This window comes from Camarhynchus parvulus, chromosome 2, assembly GCF_901933205.1.
Source record: "Camarhynchus parvulus chromosome 2, STF_HiC, whole genome shotgun sequence".
In the NCBI taxonomy this organism is placed as follows: Eukaryota; Metazoa; Chordata; class Aves; order Passeriformes; family Thraupidae; genus Camarhynchus; species Camarhynchus parvulus.
The window spans coordinates 127540870-127557972 of NC_044572.1; the positions used below are offsets into that span (position 1 = coordinate 127540870).

The 17103-nt window shown below is 38.3% G+C and overlaps 1 protein-coding gene across 1 annotated transcript in view; it reads right to left on the minus strand.

Moving 5' to 3' along the window:
* TRIQK (triple QxxK/R motif containing) overlaps nt 1–17103 on the minus strand; it is a 61377-nt gene that overhangs the window by 31511 nt on the left and 12763 nt on the right. Inside the window, exon 2 of the mRNA XM_030970010.1 lies at nt 11557–11637. Within this exon, the coding sequence (XP_030825870.1) occupies nt 11557–11617 (61 nt within the window). The 5' untranslated portion in view covers nt 11618–11637. The remainder of the gene's footprint in view (nt 1–11556; nt 11638–17103) is intronic.

Here is a 17103-nt window from a genome sequence, read left to right on the forward strand (position 1 = left end):
TTTGGTAAAAATATTCAGTATTAATTTTTCCATAAGTAAAACTTCAGTTACAAAGTTATGGTAATCCTTCCAAAGGCATTCTCTTGCTATAAATATCTATGAAAGCTGCTCCACTTCACAGTGAAACTTTGTCCATATGGAACATATGACTAGGAAGGACTTGGTGAACTACTGAAATCCAGTGCTTTGCTAGAGAAGGCACATGTATCATGCTGTTTCCTTTAAAACTGATCATAGAGAACGATCAGTTGGAAAACAAGTTAGAGCTTTCAGTTTGGGTTTTTTTTATTTTGGGCAGGGGGGGGCGGGTTTTGGTTGGTTTATTTTATTTTATTTTTTTTCTTTAGCCTACCAATAGGACATTACCCAATAAACTCAATCTCCTATTGGTAAGAAACTGCCTTCTGTTTCCTGTTATGTTTCTTTATGAACAATATATACAGTTGTGGACTGGATATATATGGACTGTGTCTTTCCCATGTGTTTACTTGGGAAGTTCCAAAAGGAACCATATTTGTCTTAATTTGTGTTCAGCTGTGCTAAACAAGGCTCTTCTTGGTCTTCCCTAGTAGTTCTTTCAGCATTTCTTCACTTCCAATTCATCTTCCTTAAACACAGATGAGTAAAACAGTACTCAATACTTCAAACTCACTGTCCTCAGTACACTATTTAATGGCTTTAACATCTTTTATCATTACTTTAAATACATACAAGGATGAAGTACACTTTTTTCATGACCATGAGTAATCACTAGGAGCAAGAGAACCTTTCCATTAAGATTTCCAGCCAATGAATTGATACCACTGGTTGTGAACTAGCTGGTCATCAACATCCACAATTCTTTGATATCACTTTGGCCATAAACAACAAATGGTGAAGAATTATAATTAGCTTTTCCAGCACCAAAATGTTATTCATTTTATCTTCACACGTATGGATTGGATTTTGCTCCCAGTTACAATGATAAGCATCTGAAATAACTGCTAAATTCAGTAGTGTGATACCTGTCCCAAATTTCCAGCACGAGAAAATCCAACCTTCCTACTCATGGTCTCTTGACTGTAGGAAGTGTTTCTCTGCAGACTAAAAATTACCTGAAAGGTAGCTGAATAAAGCAAAAAAAAAAAAAAAAAATTAACACTAAACTATACTTTTAATTTCTCTTTTTTCATCTGTGACAGAAATAAGATGAGGAAGACAACCCTCTGTGAGATACATTTTTTCTGCTTTTGTAAGAGCCAAAATGTTTTACTCTCCCTCTCCGAGGAATACATGAAAGCATTTCCCTCTTTGTCCTTTCACGATGATTACTCATTAGAATTTGATAATTTTCTCTACACAAACATGAGTTATATTTTTTTCTTCCATTAAATCATTTGGATAGAAACTCTTCCATGGAATATATATGCTACAAGGTCTGTGGTTTTCCAAGCTGCCTATCAAGACATACAGAGCCTCCTGTATCACAGACATGAGTCTTTCTTGTAACTCTACCAATCTTTTCCATCTGGTATTGTACTTAACAGGTGGATTTTCTGAGACACTTCACACTATGAAGTATGTTAAGGATTGTACCTTCAGTTCTATTTGATTTGCAATTTATTCAATGTTTCTCTCTGTGCATTCTAGTTTGCACAGTCCTCATCTATTCCAGAAAAGACAGAGAGGACAGCAGCCGATCTTTTCTGTAAAACTATTTCTTCAGAGAGAACCCCACTAGCTGGGGGTTGCCATTTCCCTCCACTTCTTTCCACTACTCAGTAGGCAAAACACCACTGCACTACACCTGAACGTTATGGAAAAGGCTGTGCCAAAAACAGGACTGCATTCAGGTTTTGTTATGCCTTCCACACACAGGAAAGGCAACATCATTGCTCACTGAAGACAGTGTAAAATACCTCTAAATATACGTGGATGTAAAGTATTATAGTTACTATTCATAAAGTAACACAGCCTGTAGGCCTGGTCTGACCTACAGAGGCCACTGGATTGAGATCAAAACTGACTCTGAGAAACTGAGGGAAATTAACACAGGGCACGAATCCTTCTTACGCTTCCTAATCTGTTCAATCTGCATGTTATATGGAATAACAACTCTTCCTAAACTCAGCTGACATGTGGCTTGGCTTTGCAAAGTGTTCAACAGCAATACTGGCTTATGGCACTTGCTGGCCAAGTTTTGCCACACCAGTTCCTGCAGTGTACTGTCCTGGCTTTGATGTGTATTAGTTGGTGCAAGCAGCCAGATGATGAAGCAGATCAGGGAATTCACTCAACTCACAAACTGCTCAGCACATGTTTTACTTAAACCTGGATCAAAATGGCATACAAACAGCTCTCCACCCCAGAGGATGGTAGACTATACACTGTGACATGGTGGCCGGAACAAGAAGAGAGAGGTAGGCATTGTTAAAGGTCACTTTGTAATGTTGAACTGTACCCTCTGAATATCAGGTTGCAGGTGCACCAATATATTTAGACAACGTGAACAGGAACTGGAATTAAAGGGCATGCTCACTCCAGTTGTTACAACAGTCTCTGACACATGTGTCCACTGTCACACTCTCCCAAGTAATTCCTACACATGGCTTAAGAAGGAACTGAAAATTGCCTGGAGCAATTTTCTATAAGCAGAGTGCAAGCAGCCACTCTGTTTTAGGGATAAAAGAGTTTAACAGTACCATCAGGGTTATTTGACCTCTGTGCCAGAAAGCAGTACAATTCTTGCTTAACCTACAAGTGCAGACATGAATCATCAGCCCAAACTCTCACCATTCACCTGTTAGAACAGAAGCCTGTAGAGATTATTCTTACGCATCTCCACTCAGTGCTTGCAAAAGGCCCCATTTACATTCTACTTTAACTTAAAACTTCTCCCTGCTCTTCAGTTCACAGTGACTGCAGGTCCCTCAGGCCAGGTCTGAACTGACGGCTCAGACTCATTCTGCGTGTGATGTGAACTGGTAAGGCGCAAGCAGGAGATGCACTGCTGCAGTATACAGCATCATGGCCATTAATTAGTGCTGATAAGAGACAGGTCAAGTCAAGGACTGTGCTCAAGAGGCCCAAAGCTGAAGGGTTTAATGCACAGTGTGAGCTCAGACTTACTCAAAACAGCTTCACTAAATCTGGGCCTCTTACCAGTATGCTGTAACCTTGAGCTGAAGGGACTCTGTCTAATGCTGAGACACTGTTTCACTCCATATGCTAGTTCATTATCCAGCTCCTCTCTGTTTTGACTGCCAACAAATAATGATGTTTTTCAACACTTCTCCACTAGGAACTGAATGCACAAACATCGCATCATAAATGCCACCCAACATCTGCCAGGCAGTTACCATCTTCCCATGACTATCACCTAGGCTGAACCTGAGCAAGTGATTTACTGACAATCTGCGTCACATCCTCTTACCTATCACACCCTAGATCATCCAAACACCAATGCTTATGAATGGCCCACAGGTATTCGGTTAAAATATCACAAGAAATTATTTCTAACAAAAAACCTCCCTATGTATTCTAAAATTATTGTTACTTAGGTTATGTAAAATCAAATATTGCAACTGAGGATATCAGTTTTGGTACAATTCTTACATCACCAATGCAAATATGCTGATAATGATAAGATATTCACAGAAAATAAATGAACGAAAAGCCAGGCTTTTCCACTTCACCTATTTAACGGCGGTCAAAATTCTTGAAAATACTATTGCTTACTCTATGAGTTATTCTAGAACAGTATCAGTAGCTTAGCTGAGCAAAATTCCCTCAGCTGGTCCCATAGTGAATAGGGTATCTATGTAACTGAGATAATGACAAGGACCAGATTTCAAGTAAAGTATTTCAAAAATTAAGCAACAGATTAGTAACTTGCCTTACATTATCTGCAAATTTATTAAGTGAAACCAGAGTGCTCAATCAGGGGAAATTATTTGTTTTCCCACATTCCACTTATTGTAGAGCTCTTCGTTCACTTCACGGTGCTTTTCTGTACTGATTCAACATACTACACAAATGAAATATCTGAAAATAACTTTGAATGTGTGAATACTTTCAATAGTGCTTATTTTAATCAGCCTTAACGATCAAATAAAAGCTAGTTACATGATGTTTGAGATTTCTGTAACTGTAATTCAAATCAAGCAAATGCCTTTTCTTATTTTCATTCTAGCAGTTTGAGCTTCCTAAGACCATTCTCCTTCTGCCCTGTAAGTTCTTTTCTTATCCAACACTTTAAGCCTGCAAGCAATATGTAGAGCTGAGCAGACAATCCCATAAATAGTTCAAGACCTTGAAAAGCACAATGTAGCCCATTCCTAATTTTCTTCCAAAATAAGACATAATACAAGGCAAAAGCTTCCACTGAAAAGAAAAATATTTTTAATACAATCCAGTTACAGAAATCCATGACAACATGCAATTAATGGACTGCATGATAGCAATCGCTAATGTGATTCATTACATTCAATTCATTACAAAAGCCAGATGACTATTCTGTGGTCATGCTCTTCCTGAACATGGACATCTAACACATTCTTTCAAGGCCATAAAAAGGTGCAATACCTGATGAACTATGTAATGCACGTGGTCACATCCTGAAGCGTGAAATACAAAAATCCCTTCAATTAAACCTCTTGACTTGATCCAAGGTGACTCTTATGTCTTTCTTCTTAGACCACTGCCCCTGCAATGCTTGTCAGACTCTGCTGCCTTCATTCCTGCTGGCCCAGACAGGGAGGAGCAGCAGAGACCACTACTTTCCATGGTAGGACAATGGCTGGACAAAACTTAACTGCATTCAAAAACCCCAGAGCTACTTTTAGCATTGTAGCTAAAGAAATGCAGTTATAACTATGAATTATGTTCACCTTAAGTATCTATCAAGCACATCCTGAGAGATGCATCTGTGCTGAGCATTTCATTCTCATGCCTGTTACACTGCTTTGTTATGATGAAATGAGAGGAAATCCAATTTGTAGTTCACTGCCCAACTCTCCTTGCATTTATATTAATGCAATAGCACCTACAAATATAAGCACATGCACCACACACAGAGAATGTGTATATATGAACACTCTACACACCAAAAAATTATGTCTGAGATTTTTTAGAAATGGGTGCCTAAAATTAGATTTACATATTCACACTGAGATGAGAGTACTTTGAAGTCCAGCTTTCACACATGAGCTAAGATTTTCAAAGCCTGGTGAAAGAATTTCTAAAAATGTTAAACTGCTTTGCCTCTGAATGTAATATATACATGCTTATATGTGTCTATAGTGAAAATGTTATGTATTTTGTAAAGGATTATAAGAGTTTTTTCTTGGTTGACTTTGACTACAGAAATGAATTCATTGAAGAATTGAATGAAGGTGAGAGTAAGTACAAACACAAATATGTAACATTGCAACAGCCCTGTAGACACCGCACACCTTACAGGAATTGCAAATGCTTGAAGTAACACCACGCTGAAAGCCAGTTTAGCAACTGGAAACATGTCAAATTTCACTCTCATTTACACCTATACCAATTTGTAGCAACTCCATTGAGTGAAACAGTGATATTGTTTATGAGATTAAAATAAGAGCATTCTATGAGCTTCCATCTGTATAAGAGTACTAAACAAGTGTAGTAAAAGTAGTATAATCAAACAAGCTCAAAGAAACTTTGTTGTGGAGAAGGGATGGGAGCCAAGCATTTAGATACATAACCCTTCTCCTTAGCTTCTCTTCCAGGTGCGTGAACACATTTCCACAGTCCTCGGATCTGCAGCCACCCCTCCCACTCCTGCTCAGACTGAGTCTATGTCTGCCCAACAAATGAAAACTAAATAATATCCTCACATATGTAAGTACATATCCAGATCTACCATCACCTTCTATGCTCTCAGCCAAGGCAATAAAACACAGCACTGCAGCTTTGGACTTACAAAATATGTGATCACAAGCTACATGTGCTTAAAATTCATCATCAGTCTTCACAGAACATATTTAAAAACATCCCAATCATCACAAAATGTGGATTAAATTAGTATAGCCAGACTAGGCTTTGCTTCACAGCAGTGCTTTCCTCAGCTGCTCCTGCTTCAGTTTCCAGAAAGTGATTCCACTGGCAAAAAATTAAAATGAAAACAGAACTAACTGACCAAAGGATGTAGTTCATTTTTTGTGACACCAAATTCATTCTTCATAAAACCTCCTCCCAAAAAAAAGGAACTACACGCGGTATCAGTGGCCTATTGCTGTGAAGTACAAAACTCAAATTCCAAAACTTGCTAACAGTCACGCATAATAGCAAAAGGAATGCTTTTTACCTACTTCTCTTTATTATGTGCTTAGTAATAGATTTTTATTAGAAAAATTCAAGACAGCAAATGTAATGTTCCATATGCAAAAAAAAGACACACCAGAACTGCTATTTCTGGTTTTCTTTTTTTTTTCCAATATAAACAGTAGGAGAAGACTTTTTGAGTAGCCAGTATTTGTTTCCCCTCCTTTGCTTTCCCACAGTAAATAGGTGACTGGCATTAAAAAAGCGGGAAAAATATTACTAGTTAAAAAAATAGACTGGAGAAGTTTTATTCCATTGACATCTGTCCTGCTACATCTTTGCTTATAGCAGAGGAGAGCAATCTCAATGATGTAGATGTTGCCTTCTTGTTCCATGCCTTTTCTTAACAGACAATAGATAGGGGAATTGCTGTTTTGTGAGAAACGGGGAATTTTGAAATTTTCAGTACAAATTAAAAAATGTCCAAACATTTTTTGTTGTTGCTATTATTTCAGAAATTATATCTAAAATTTTCATTCTGATAAGCATTTCCTGATCCAAAACAACCACATTTCATGTCAAAGTATGCAACATATTTCAAATAAAAGTATCAAAATGTAACATTTTCCCTCTTTTAAAGCTGAAAAGGAAGGCTGATAGTGGCCAGGTTTTTTGAGTATGCAATAGCACTACTCAGGACAAGGAAGATAGAGGCACACTAGGTCCATAAAAACACAGAGAAGGTAAACAGTAAAAGAAAACAGAAAAGTTGAGGTGGTAAGAGTAAAAACAACTCTTTAGCAGTAGGGTAGGTAGAAATGGCAATCTGCCACAAGAAGGGCTTCTCTCTGGAGACAAGAAGACAACAGGTCCATGCTCCAGCTGGTAGCTGGAGGTGGGAACCCCAGAGATGTTTGTGCTGCCACTAGTCCCCAAGCTCTTCCCCATCTCAGGGCTACAGTGACATCACAGCCTTAGCCTTAGGATGAGGCACCTTTCTTCTGGACAAGTCAATGTTCTCCACACCACGGACATATGTCACAGCATACATCACAGCTGAGACGTTCAGGATACACAGACTAACATTACCATGTAATTTCAGATGGCTTAAAGCATCTGCCCATACAGAATAACATCAAACACTTCAGAAAGCTTCAGAAAGCTTCAAGCGTCTGCCCGTCTTGTTCTTTAGCCCAACCTTTTATACTTTCACCTTACATGCATTGTACCTGTGTGCCTTCTGTTCCTCTTGGTGATTGGTCAGTGCATCTCAGCACTACATGGCTCATTGCTTTCAATTCTGTTCACCTGCTTTTCACAGCTGCACCCCACTGGGGATAAGGTTGGCTGCAGCCCTACTCCCAAATACCACAAACTGTGTGCCTACATACCTACAAAGGCCCAGCTTTTCCCACAAAATTTTATCTATTAGTTCAGGTGGGCACTGCTCTCTCTCCTCCTGTGCTGCCACAGCAGGACTCAGGACTCCTACCCAGCCCCCTTCCCTGCCCATGGCTCCCCATGTGTGATGCCAATGACCACCACCTCCATCACCAAGTCACCGCGCTCACTCTACCAAAGTGAGTAGCTTTCCAAAGCAAAAAGAGAACATATTTTCATTCATAACTTTTACTCCTTCCCAGGGGATGTGAGGAGCCTTATTTGCTCCAAAGAACCCCCAGGCTATGCCTGTACAAGCTCCAGCTCCAGATCAAGCTGGCAAGTCAGGAGATATAGAACAGACAATAGGCAGACCTTTGAGTCTACAAATTGAAGGTTGAATGATTGGCAAACAACCTTTCCTCATGAAAAATTATGCTACAGCAACACAATAGTAATGGGAGCCAAAAGTATGTCTATTCCTGATTTGTAGACCAGGTTTTAGTTATGCTATAATCCTCTCAGTATGCCTGCTTAGGATCCCACAATCACACAAGTCATGAACACTACCCACAAATCCTGCAGCTTCCGTGCCGAGCAAGCGACACACCAGATGAAGAAGGATGGAAAATATACATGTGGAATTGTTCTGGGAACTTAAAGCACACATAACAGTAAACAAAGCAAATATGGTACAAAACCTGTTGCTATTTTCACAGCATTTGTGGAGCTAAGCTGCATAAATGCAGAAGGATGCATACTGCCTCACACCTTTCCTCTGATTCCAGCAAATTAAGCACAGCAGCACAAACAGCAGCAGGGAGAAGGAAACGCTCTGCAGAAGAGCTTCCCTGTTTGCTCCTGCACTACAGGTACATATTTGGGTATGTGAGTGAGAGATGAGCAAGAAGTGTTAAAATTACTTTTCCTCATGGTTTCTTCTACAGCCTGTTCATGGAGATTTGAACAGGGAGAGATCCCTTGGTGCCATCCTCCCTCCTCCAGGCACAGGTAAAGCCAGTTGGGAAAGGTTGCTGTGGTTGTCCCCGGTCCACCTGGGGCTAGGCTTCACAAAGCCATTGCCACTTTGGTCTGAAATAACTAAAAGACTGTCTCTGCTCCCCACTGAGAAGGCAGTGCCACTGTCAGATACTGGAGCACTAGCTTAAGTGGCACTACAGACAAATTCTGGCTGGTGTCAGGAGAGATGGCTGAAAGCCAGCTGACAGGGAAGAACAGTATCAATCTCTGTGCTGGGGAAATCCTCTGAAAATGCTACTGAAGCAAACAGCAACTGCTAGTGGCACAGAGGCAAACAAAACACGAGTGATCCTGTTCTCATGGAGAAGAGAAAAAGGCAAACGGCTGAACTGAAGTAATCAACATGAACTTGAACCATGGCACAGGGCAAACATGTGGCACGCCGTATGGAAACTCAGAACAAAACAGAAAGCTTGGAACAAAATGAAATTAAAAATCTGCTTCTATTTCAAATTACTCCACTAAACATCTAACTGAAAATTGTGTTGGAAGTTGATATGACTTTGTGACATGTTGTTCCTTGAAGGCTGCCATTTTCCATCAAAAAAAAGGTATGAAAAACGTTTCAATCTGGTTACCTTCCATCCAGCAAGGCTAGAGCGCATTAAGTTGTAAGCTAAAAAATAACATCACACCATTAGTCAGCAGGAAATAGCTGTTCAGCCAGCATCTATCATAATGTTTTCAACAATCCATAGATACCAAATGCCTAGAAAAGAAGGCCAGTAATCACTCCAAGCATGGATTTTGAGCTTTAAATGCATTTGATGAATTTTTTTTTAAAGACAGGCCCTGTGCAGCCTCAATTTGCTTACTTTTTCTAGATATAATCTACCTTAGAAAGGGTGAGCAAATGTCCATCTCCAAAACAACTGAGCCTGGAGCATTAGGGTGCTCTGTGTTCTGAGGGATCATCTGTTGAACAGCTTAACACTAAAACATCCCTGCAAAAGTACCTAAGTGTCAAATCTAAGTCTTAAAGAATGACTGCATTTAAAAAAAATTCTTTCTGTGTAATTTCTAATAAGTATTTGAATGAAATCAGGCCAAGAAGAATCAGAAAGAGTTAAAATGAAGAATCTAGAGCATCTCTCCTATGAGGAAAGACTGAGAGATCTGAGAGTACTTACCTAGGAGAAAAGAGTAGGTTCAAATAGGATTTCATCAGTGTATAGAAATACTTGAAGGTAGAGTGCAAAGAGGACAGACCCAGGCTCTTCTCAGTGGTGCCCTGTCACAGGACTAGCAATGGGCACACACAGACACACATAAGAAAAAAACCTTCTACTTTGAGGATAGTCAAATACAAGAAGAGAGGTTGTGGAATTCCTATACTTGGAGATATTTAAAAAACATCTGAACACTGATCTGGGCAACCAGCTCTAGGTGGCCCTGCTTAAGCAGGGCAGATGGATGAGATGACCTCCACTGGCCCCTGTCAACCTTAACCATCCTGTGACTAATGGATGAATTATTACCAGTTATGCAAAAATATAAGAACAAAAAAATCAAGCGGTAATGACAAAAAAAAACCACACTAAAACCCAGAAAACAACAGCACTTTTATATTCATTAGGGCAATATTGGATTATATTTGCCAATAATACACCTATTTGTCCTATAATACACCTAATGGCATAATGAGACTAGAAGGTTCACTCCACCAAGCTCAGCTACCAGGCCAAAAGATAGTCCAAAATGGTTACACATAAAACTCAAACACACCTGCAAAACTTGAGTTTTAAATCATATCCACACATTTTCAAACTCGCCCTCTAACATTAATTAAGTTCAGAGAACTGATTTCCATTGGCAAACTCTACAGTGGTATGAGTCAATGACCAGAATAGGAGCTGAAACAACCATTATCAGAGCAAAACGCAGAGCACAGTCTATTCATGCTCTCTGTCCTCTAAGAAGTATTGCAGTCACAGAAACACCTCCTAAGCTATGTAGTTTATTTGCCTGCCAGCATGAGATTCTTCCCTACAATAATTTTTAACACTTGCTTTCACCAACTTAAGAGCAATGTGTCACATTTAAAGAAAATGAGTTTACTATGAATGCCCCCCATAACCCTAGCTCTTTCACCTTGAGAGTGCACATTGTAAACAACCTTTTTTCCCCCAGACACTTGTTGTTTTCTGCATATTTAAACAGATGTGTGTGCTTAGCAACTGTAAAACAAAGTCATTTACTTAAATAACTGTGTACAGATTAAAGTATTTCATTTTATATATAAACTTTCAAAATACTGCGACTCTTTTGTATCATTTAACATACAGAGACAGAATCCTCATATATGGATTTCAAAAATAACTCACCTTTGCATTTAAGCAAAGAAAGAGGGATGTGCACTTGCAGTGTATCTATGTGAAGGTACATGTGTGCATGTACATATCTAAGTAAGTATTAGTCAAGGATAGAAAAAGTCCTAAGGAAAATAATTACCATGTTTAATATATCCATTAGTGTGAGAATAAATGCAGTTATACAATGCAAAGGTCTGCAACATTCATTGTATCAAAAATTGTTATGAATGAGGAAAGAATCTCGTTAGAAATGCCCATATATGAAATTAAAGACAAACAGGAGAATCAGGAAAGTTCCAACAGTTCAGAAATATTGTGAAGCCACTTTGCTGCAGTATTTCCCTAGTGTTTCCAAACACAGAGCATATACTTTATCTGAAGCTTGACACTCAAAATACTGTCTTCAGAAAGCTGAATGACTTACTAAACAGCATTTATAAAATGAAGTTTTTAAAGAGGAATGCTATGTTTTGTTACTAGTGGGCCTTGCTGGGGAAAAAAAAAAAGTTTTGTTTTTATTTTAAGCACACAAACTTTTCTTGCAAATTCTTACCTATTTGTTTCCTGTACTGGTCAACAGGAGTCCTTGATGTGGAGGCATCTTTTCTACCCATTGTTTTCAATCCAAAAATCACTGTCAGTATCAGAAAAAAAAACAACAAAAACAAACCAAAACAAAAACCACAACATTATTCCTAAATAAATTACTAGCAAAATCAATTGCTTATAACATCAGAAAAATGGTAACAAGCAACATTTACATGATTATACACAAAGACATAAGCCTTCCCCGAGTACAATGAGACACTGGAGTTAATCATCACTATTCTGAAGACTATTAGATACATTCTAAACATACCTTTTTCTTCATTGCATGGATTATTAACATTACAGAATGCCTGTTAGTTTGAATGAAAATAAAGAAAAAAGAAAGGATTTAAACTGATTGCACTGTAATTCAGCATTTGGTACCACTGTAATTCAGCATTTGGTACCACCAATTACATTCCTATATAATTTATTTCTTTAATAAACCAGGGAATGAATGTAGTATTGTGAGCTGTTTCCATTACTGAAAATACATTTACACCACACTTAGGAGTCGGAGGCAGGATTAGGCTGTGTGCATCCACAGGTGAAACTGCTCAGGAAAACCACCTGCAGACAAGCAGATACCTAAAACACAGCAACCCCACTCTCTCCTATTTTCCTGCCATGGGCTCTAGATATCTGTGAATGAATAGGAAATGGAGAACAAAAGCTGAAAGCTGGGGCTGTATGCATTTTACACCTCTCAGGCATGGTATTGATAGTTTAAATTACCTTCATTGCATTTCAGTAACAAGCAGCCAGACTCTTGAATGGGATTCTCAAGTTGCACAGCCATGTTGCACACATGCTCACAAGGAGGTGACACTACGACTGCACAAGGAACTGCACAGTCATCCATACAAAGATGTTCCTTCTGGTATACTGGCGCTTCCACACCATTCATGTAACCGAACAAGCATAATCTGAACACTGCTCTAGTAAATTCCTGATGTATCTTTTAACATGCAAAACCTTATGGTTTTATATTCACCCCTCACAGGGCTGCTTCTCAAGCGGTAGATCCTACAAACACGCTCATTTCACCTCTTTTTCCCTGGTTATGAAATAACTGGCTGTTACAGTCATGCTTATTGCTCAAAACACTGGGATTGAACATTTTAGCTGGGCTGGAGACATTACTCACCACAGTGATGATAAGCCCCACCATCTGACTGCCTCTACAACACAAGAGTCCCAACATAAACACCCACACTCATAAGAGGTCTGACGTTTTCAAGAAGTGTCAGATTTACTGTTCAAGCACAGAAGATGCACAGCAGCCAACCCCTGCCTTTTCCCAACTGGCCCTGGTGAGAAGCATGCCAAGGGCAAACGTAGGCTGAATCATCCTGGGTAGCCACAAACCATGTGCAGATTGTGCACATATGGCCATGGAGTTATCTGCAAGAGTTGTACTTTTCTGTTAGGCATAACCAGCTGTGCTACAGCAAGACAAGAGTCCCTGGTTGCTGCCAAGGCACACTTTCTGGGAAGTGAAGCCCTGGAAGGCACTGAGATGCCAAATCACGACCCAAAAAGCATGCCATGGCACTGCTGAACACTACTGCCAGCATCCCAAATTTAAAGCAACCACCATTTATTTTCTCCATAGCTTCAGACATGACTTAAAATATAGCTGCAGTGATACCCACTGTTATTGTGCATTTTAAAACCACAAAGTTTATTATTTTATATTTATCTGTTCTATAGGAATTACTAGCATTTAACGTCAAGTGACAAATGCAGGTTCCTTAATTTCATTTGTGGGACATATGGCATAAAATGAACTGGATGGTCCAAAGTCAGCAACCTTTTTTAAAACATATTCAGGAATAATAGCAAGGTAAAGATGAGTGCCACTAGCTTTTAATCTGAACTGAAAATTCAATTATAGCGTTCTAATTTTTCCATACACTACTTTGGTTCAATTCAGAGAATACTCTGTGTTTTATGTAAAACACAGTTGCAGTGAACTGTAATTCATTGGGTTGCATTTCTTTCCCCTTCTATTATACTTCACAGGATTGGGTTGTATTTAATAACATTCACATCATAATAATTAGAATGGAAAAATAAAAGTACAATGTGAACTTTCAGCTAACTGAGGGGGTAACAGATACGGTTTTATACTGCAAAACTAGTTCTTGGCTTTTTTACGCCACTGCTAAGAGACTGTTTTGACTTGCCTTTTGCAATTTCTATAGTCTACTAATGGTTTATAACAAAACATGAGCTGTGAAAGATGTTTCCAGTTTTAGCAATGCCAATAAGACAGAAGAAGAAAACACAGGCAAAGATTATTTCCTGACATAAAATAAGCCACAGAGATACTCGTGTTTGCCTGCATGGCTCAGTGTCACTGACTCTGGCACCTAGAACCTCGAGTCCTCTTTGTTCTTCAAAGGGATGCAGTAATCATCATTCATTCCCACTGCTTTGATGGTTACATAGCAAATGCCTGAGAAACCCATGGAGACACTGGCACACAGAGCCCAGTGTCCAATAAGAGAGCTATTTGCATAGAAGATCAGCCACAATTTAGAATGTGTTGTGATAGATGTGGAAAGGGAGTAACAGGTCTATACTAGCATGTTTGAAACTGAGATTGTTTTCACAATTTAATTCCTTGGGGACTATGGCTCATCACCTTCTCTTGTTAAGAATCCCACACTCTTGGGCAACTTGCCATGAGCTGGATTTAAACTAAAATATGGATTAATAAGAGGTAATATTTATTATTTATGAACCTTGCTGTAGGAGTGGTTTTCAATGCAACTTTCTAATCATTTTTTGATAAAGAAAAAGCCCAAAACCTTTGCTGAATTACAAAACTAATCTTCCCTATTTAAAATAGGAGTGGTCATCCTACAACAATTGATCATCTTTACTGCAGAAGAAATTTACACTCAGGTCTCTGACCCTTTTGCTGCTTCTGACAGCAGCAAATGGAGGATCTTCTGGAGGCTTCCCCTGTATCTCTTTGCCAAACCAAAGGGGTAGGCAGCACGCTGTGCTGCACGCATCCCCAGCAGCTTTCAAGTCCCGAAAGTTTTGATGACTACACAACCATTTAAAAAAACACGTAAAGGAGCTCATCACTGCTCCTTTTACTGAAAATACTTGACAAGTAATTTCAGATAATATGAAAGCAATGTGAGCTGTCCTCAACTTTCAAGCTCTTATAAAAGATGGTTTTAAGAAAACAAAGTGAGGCCCCAATGATTTTTTTGTTTATTTCTGCTTCAGAAATGCTACAAGATTAAAAGACATCTTTGTTTTTGTGGTACCCTTCACTATTTTTTCATCCCTTTGGCTTCCCCTCTTGTAATTCACCTTTGAAAGTTGCAAACTCAGAAAAACACTTTGTTACTCTCTTTTACTCCTAAACAGTGGCTGATAAATTGCTTATTATGACCTCTAAGTGTCAATAGCGTTTGGTGAGATAAAAACCAGTCCTAAATGTCCACTCAAGGTCTGGCTACACTTTAAATCCCAAATCACTGTTCTTGATGTATACATAGCATTTTCTACACCAGTTTAAAAAACTGAAGAAATTACATAAATGAAATAGAAACTTACTATAAATGACTTTAGATATACTAATAAAAAATAAGAATAGGATCTATATATACAGAGATTGCACTTTGTACATTATTGGTGCAATACAAATGATTAATAACAATGATAAGCCTTAAAATGTATATCAGTGCACACTCACAAGACATGCATATCTGCATTAGTACAAACTTTCCCAGCATGATATCTGATAGCGTGTCTGCACTCTCCCAGTAGGTTGCCTAAATATTAACAGTGGGCACATTAAAGAAATAATCAATGAAATCACTGGTTTTGTAGCTGAGATATAGTTAGTCAGTTGAGAGAAAAGAAGTAAAACTTCAGGACAGAAAAGAACCACTACAGAACGTAAAGCTACTGAACCAAGTCTTTAGCATCTGCACACATGCAGAAGTGCCTCATCTTTAATTGCAAATAGATATCTACCTTAAACATAATTCTTTTTTTTGTTTGTTGGATGTAATGCAGGTTGACTATCTGAACTCAGAAATTGATTCATTTTTAACATGATTCAAAGATGCTATGAAAACTTACTCCTATAATTGAAGGAACTGGTCTTCTCCCAGTTAATTCCATAGCTGACAGATTAATAACTAATGTATAGTAAAATATTTACAAGGTACAAGAAAGCAAAAACAGCCTTTTATCTACCTCAGGTAAAATTCAAGGAGCACATCAGATCATCTGGAAACATCAAGTTATCCCAAAGAACTGGTAGGACTACATTTAAGGTGGGAAGCCATCTGCATGTAGGTATTTTGGGAACTGTTGCTGCTGGTTATTATAATTGGCTTTTTTTTGTTATTGTACTGCTGAAGTACAGTAACTAAGGTCTGTCTACACAGCAGTGGAAGCAGCCTGCAGCCAAAATTGCTAAAATAATGTAGATTATTTTCTAACCATACTGTAACCAAGAAAAAGAATTTAAAAATCTTTACTACTATTACTACCTTAAAAAAAAAACTTCTACAAACAAAATACATTAATGTTCTTTTGGTAAGCCTTACAGTAGTCCTCCATTTCTCTGGAAAGTCTCTCTCAAAGAATGAGACTATTATTTCCAAGGAAAGAGTCCCCTGCCCATGCTGCTTCTTGCAGAATCTATCTCTGCTTTATCTGGGGATTTATTTATTCTTCTGTTAATAAAAGGAATGCAATACTTCCTTACTTAATTTAACCATGAAAGAAGCAGAGGTGATTTAAATTTAATTAAATTTAGGAAAATTAATAAAAAACACAGGACCCATAACTCCAGTCAGAACAGATATTAAAATAATTTCAACATTCTACACAAGGACAAGAAACAATGTATCACATCCCAAGATTCAAACGATATAGGAACTACAACTTTTACTCAGACATATATCATCAGGCTCTTCCATAGCTTCATGTAAGCAATAGTTAGAAAACACATTGTTACTTCCAATTAATACCCTCTATACTGTTGCTTTTTCAGCTATACAGTACCTACAAACTGCATGAAATTAGCTCTGCATTTATTTAACAAAAGTAATAAACAGGTAATAGTTCATAGGAATTTTGAGCATATCCTCATGAATATTTCCAAATCCTAAGGCAATATATTCTGAAAAACTAATTTAATCAACAACCCAGATTAGTCCCACTACATTTCAGGAACATAACTCAGACACACAAGCTACACAGGAGGTCATCTCCACTCCCTTTACAATGGGCGAAGAAAGAAATGTAATAGTTAGGAGTCCAAATCACCTCTGGCAATCTCGCTTTCTTGTTATGTTCCTAATTCTCTTCAGAGTGCCTAAAATTTGGTGGGATTATTTACACCCAAATATTTGCATTTTCTCATCTAGTGAAGAGTCTACATAATTTTGCTAAACATGGAATGTTTTTAAACATCACAAGAGTTGAAAAGATTATCCTTAAATGTTCTCACAGCTAAGAAGAGAGTAAA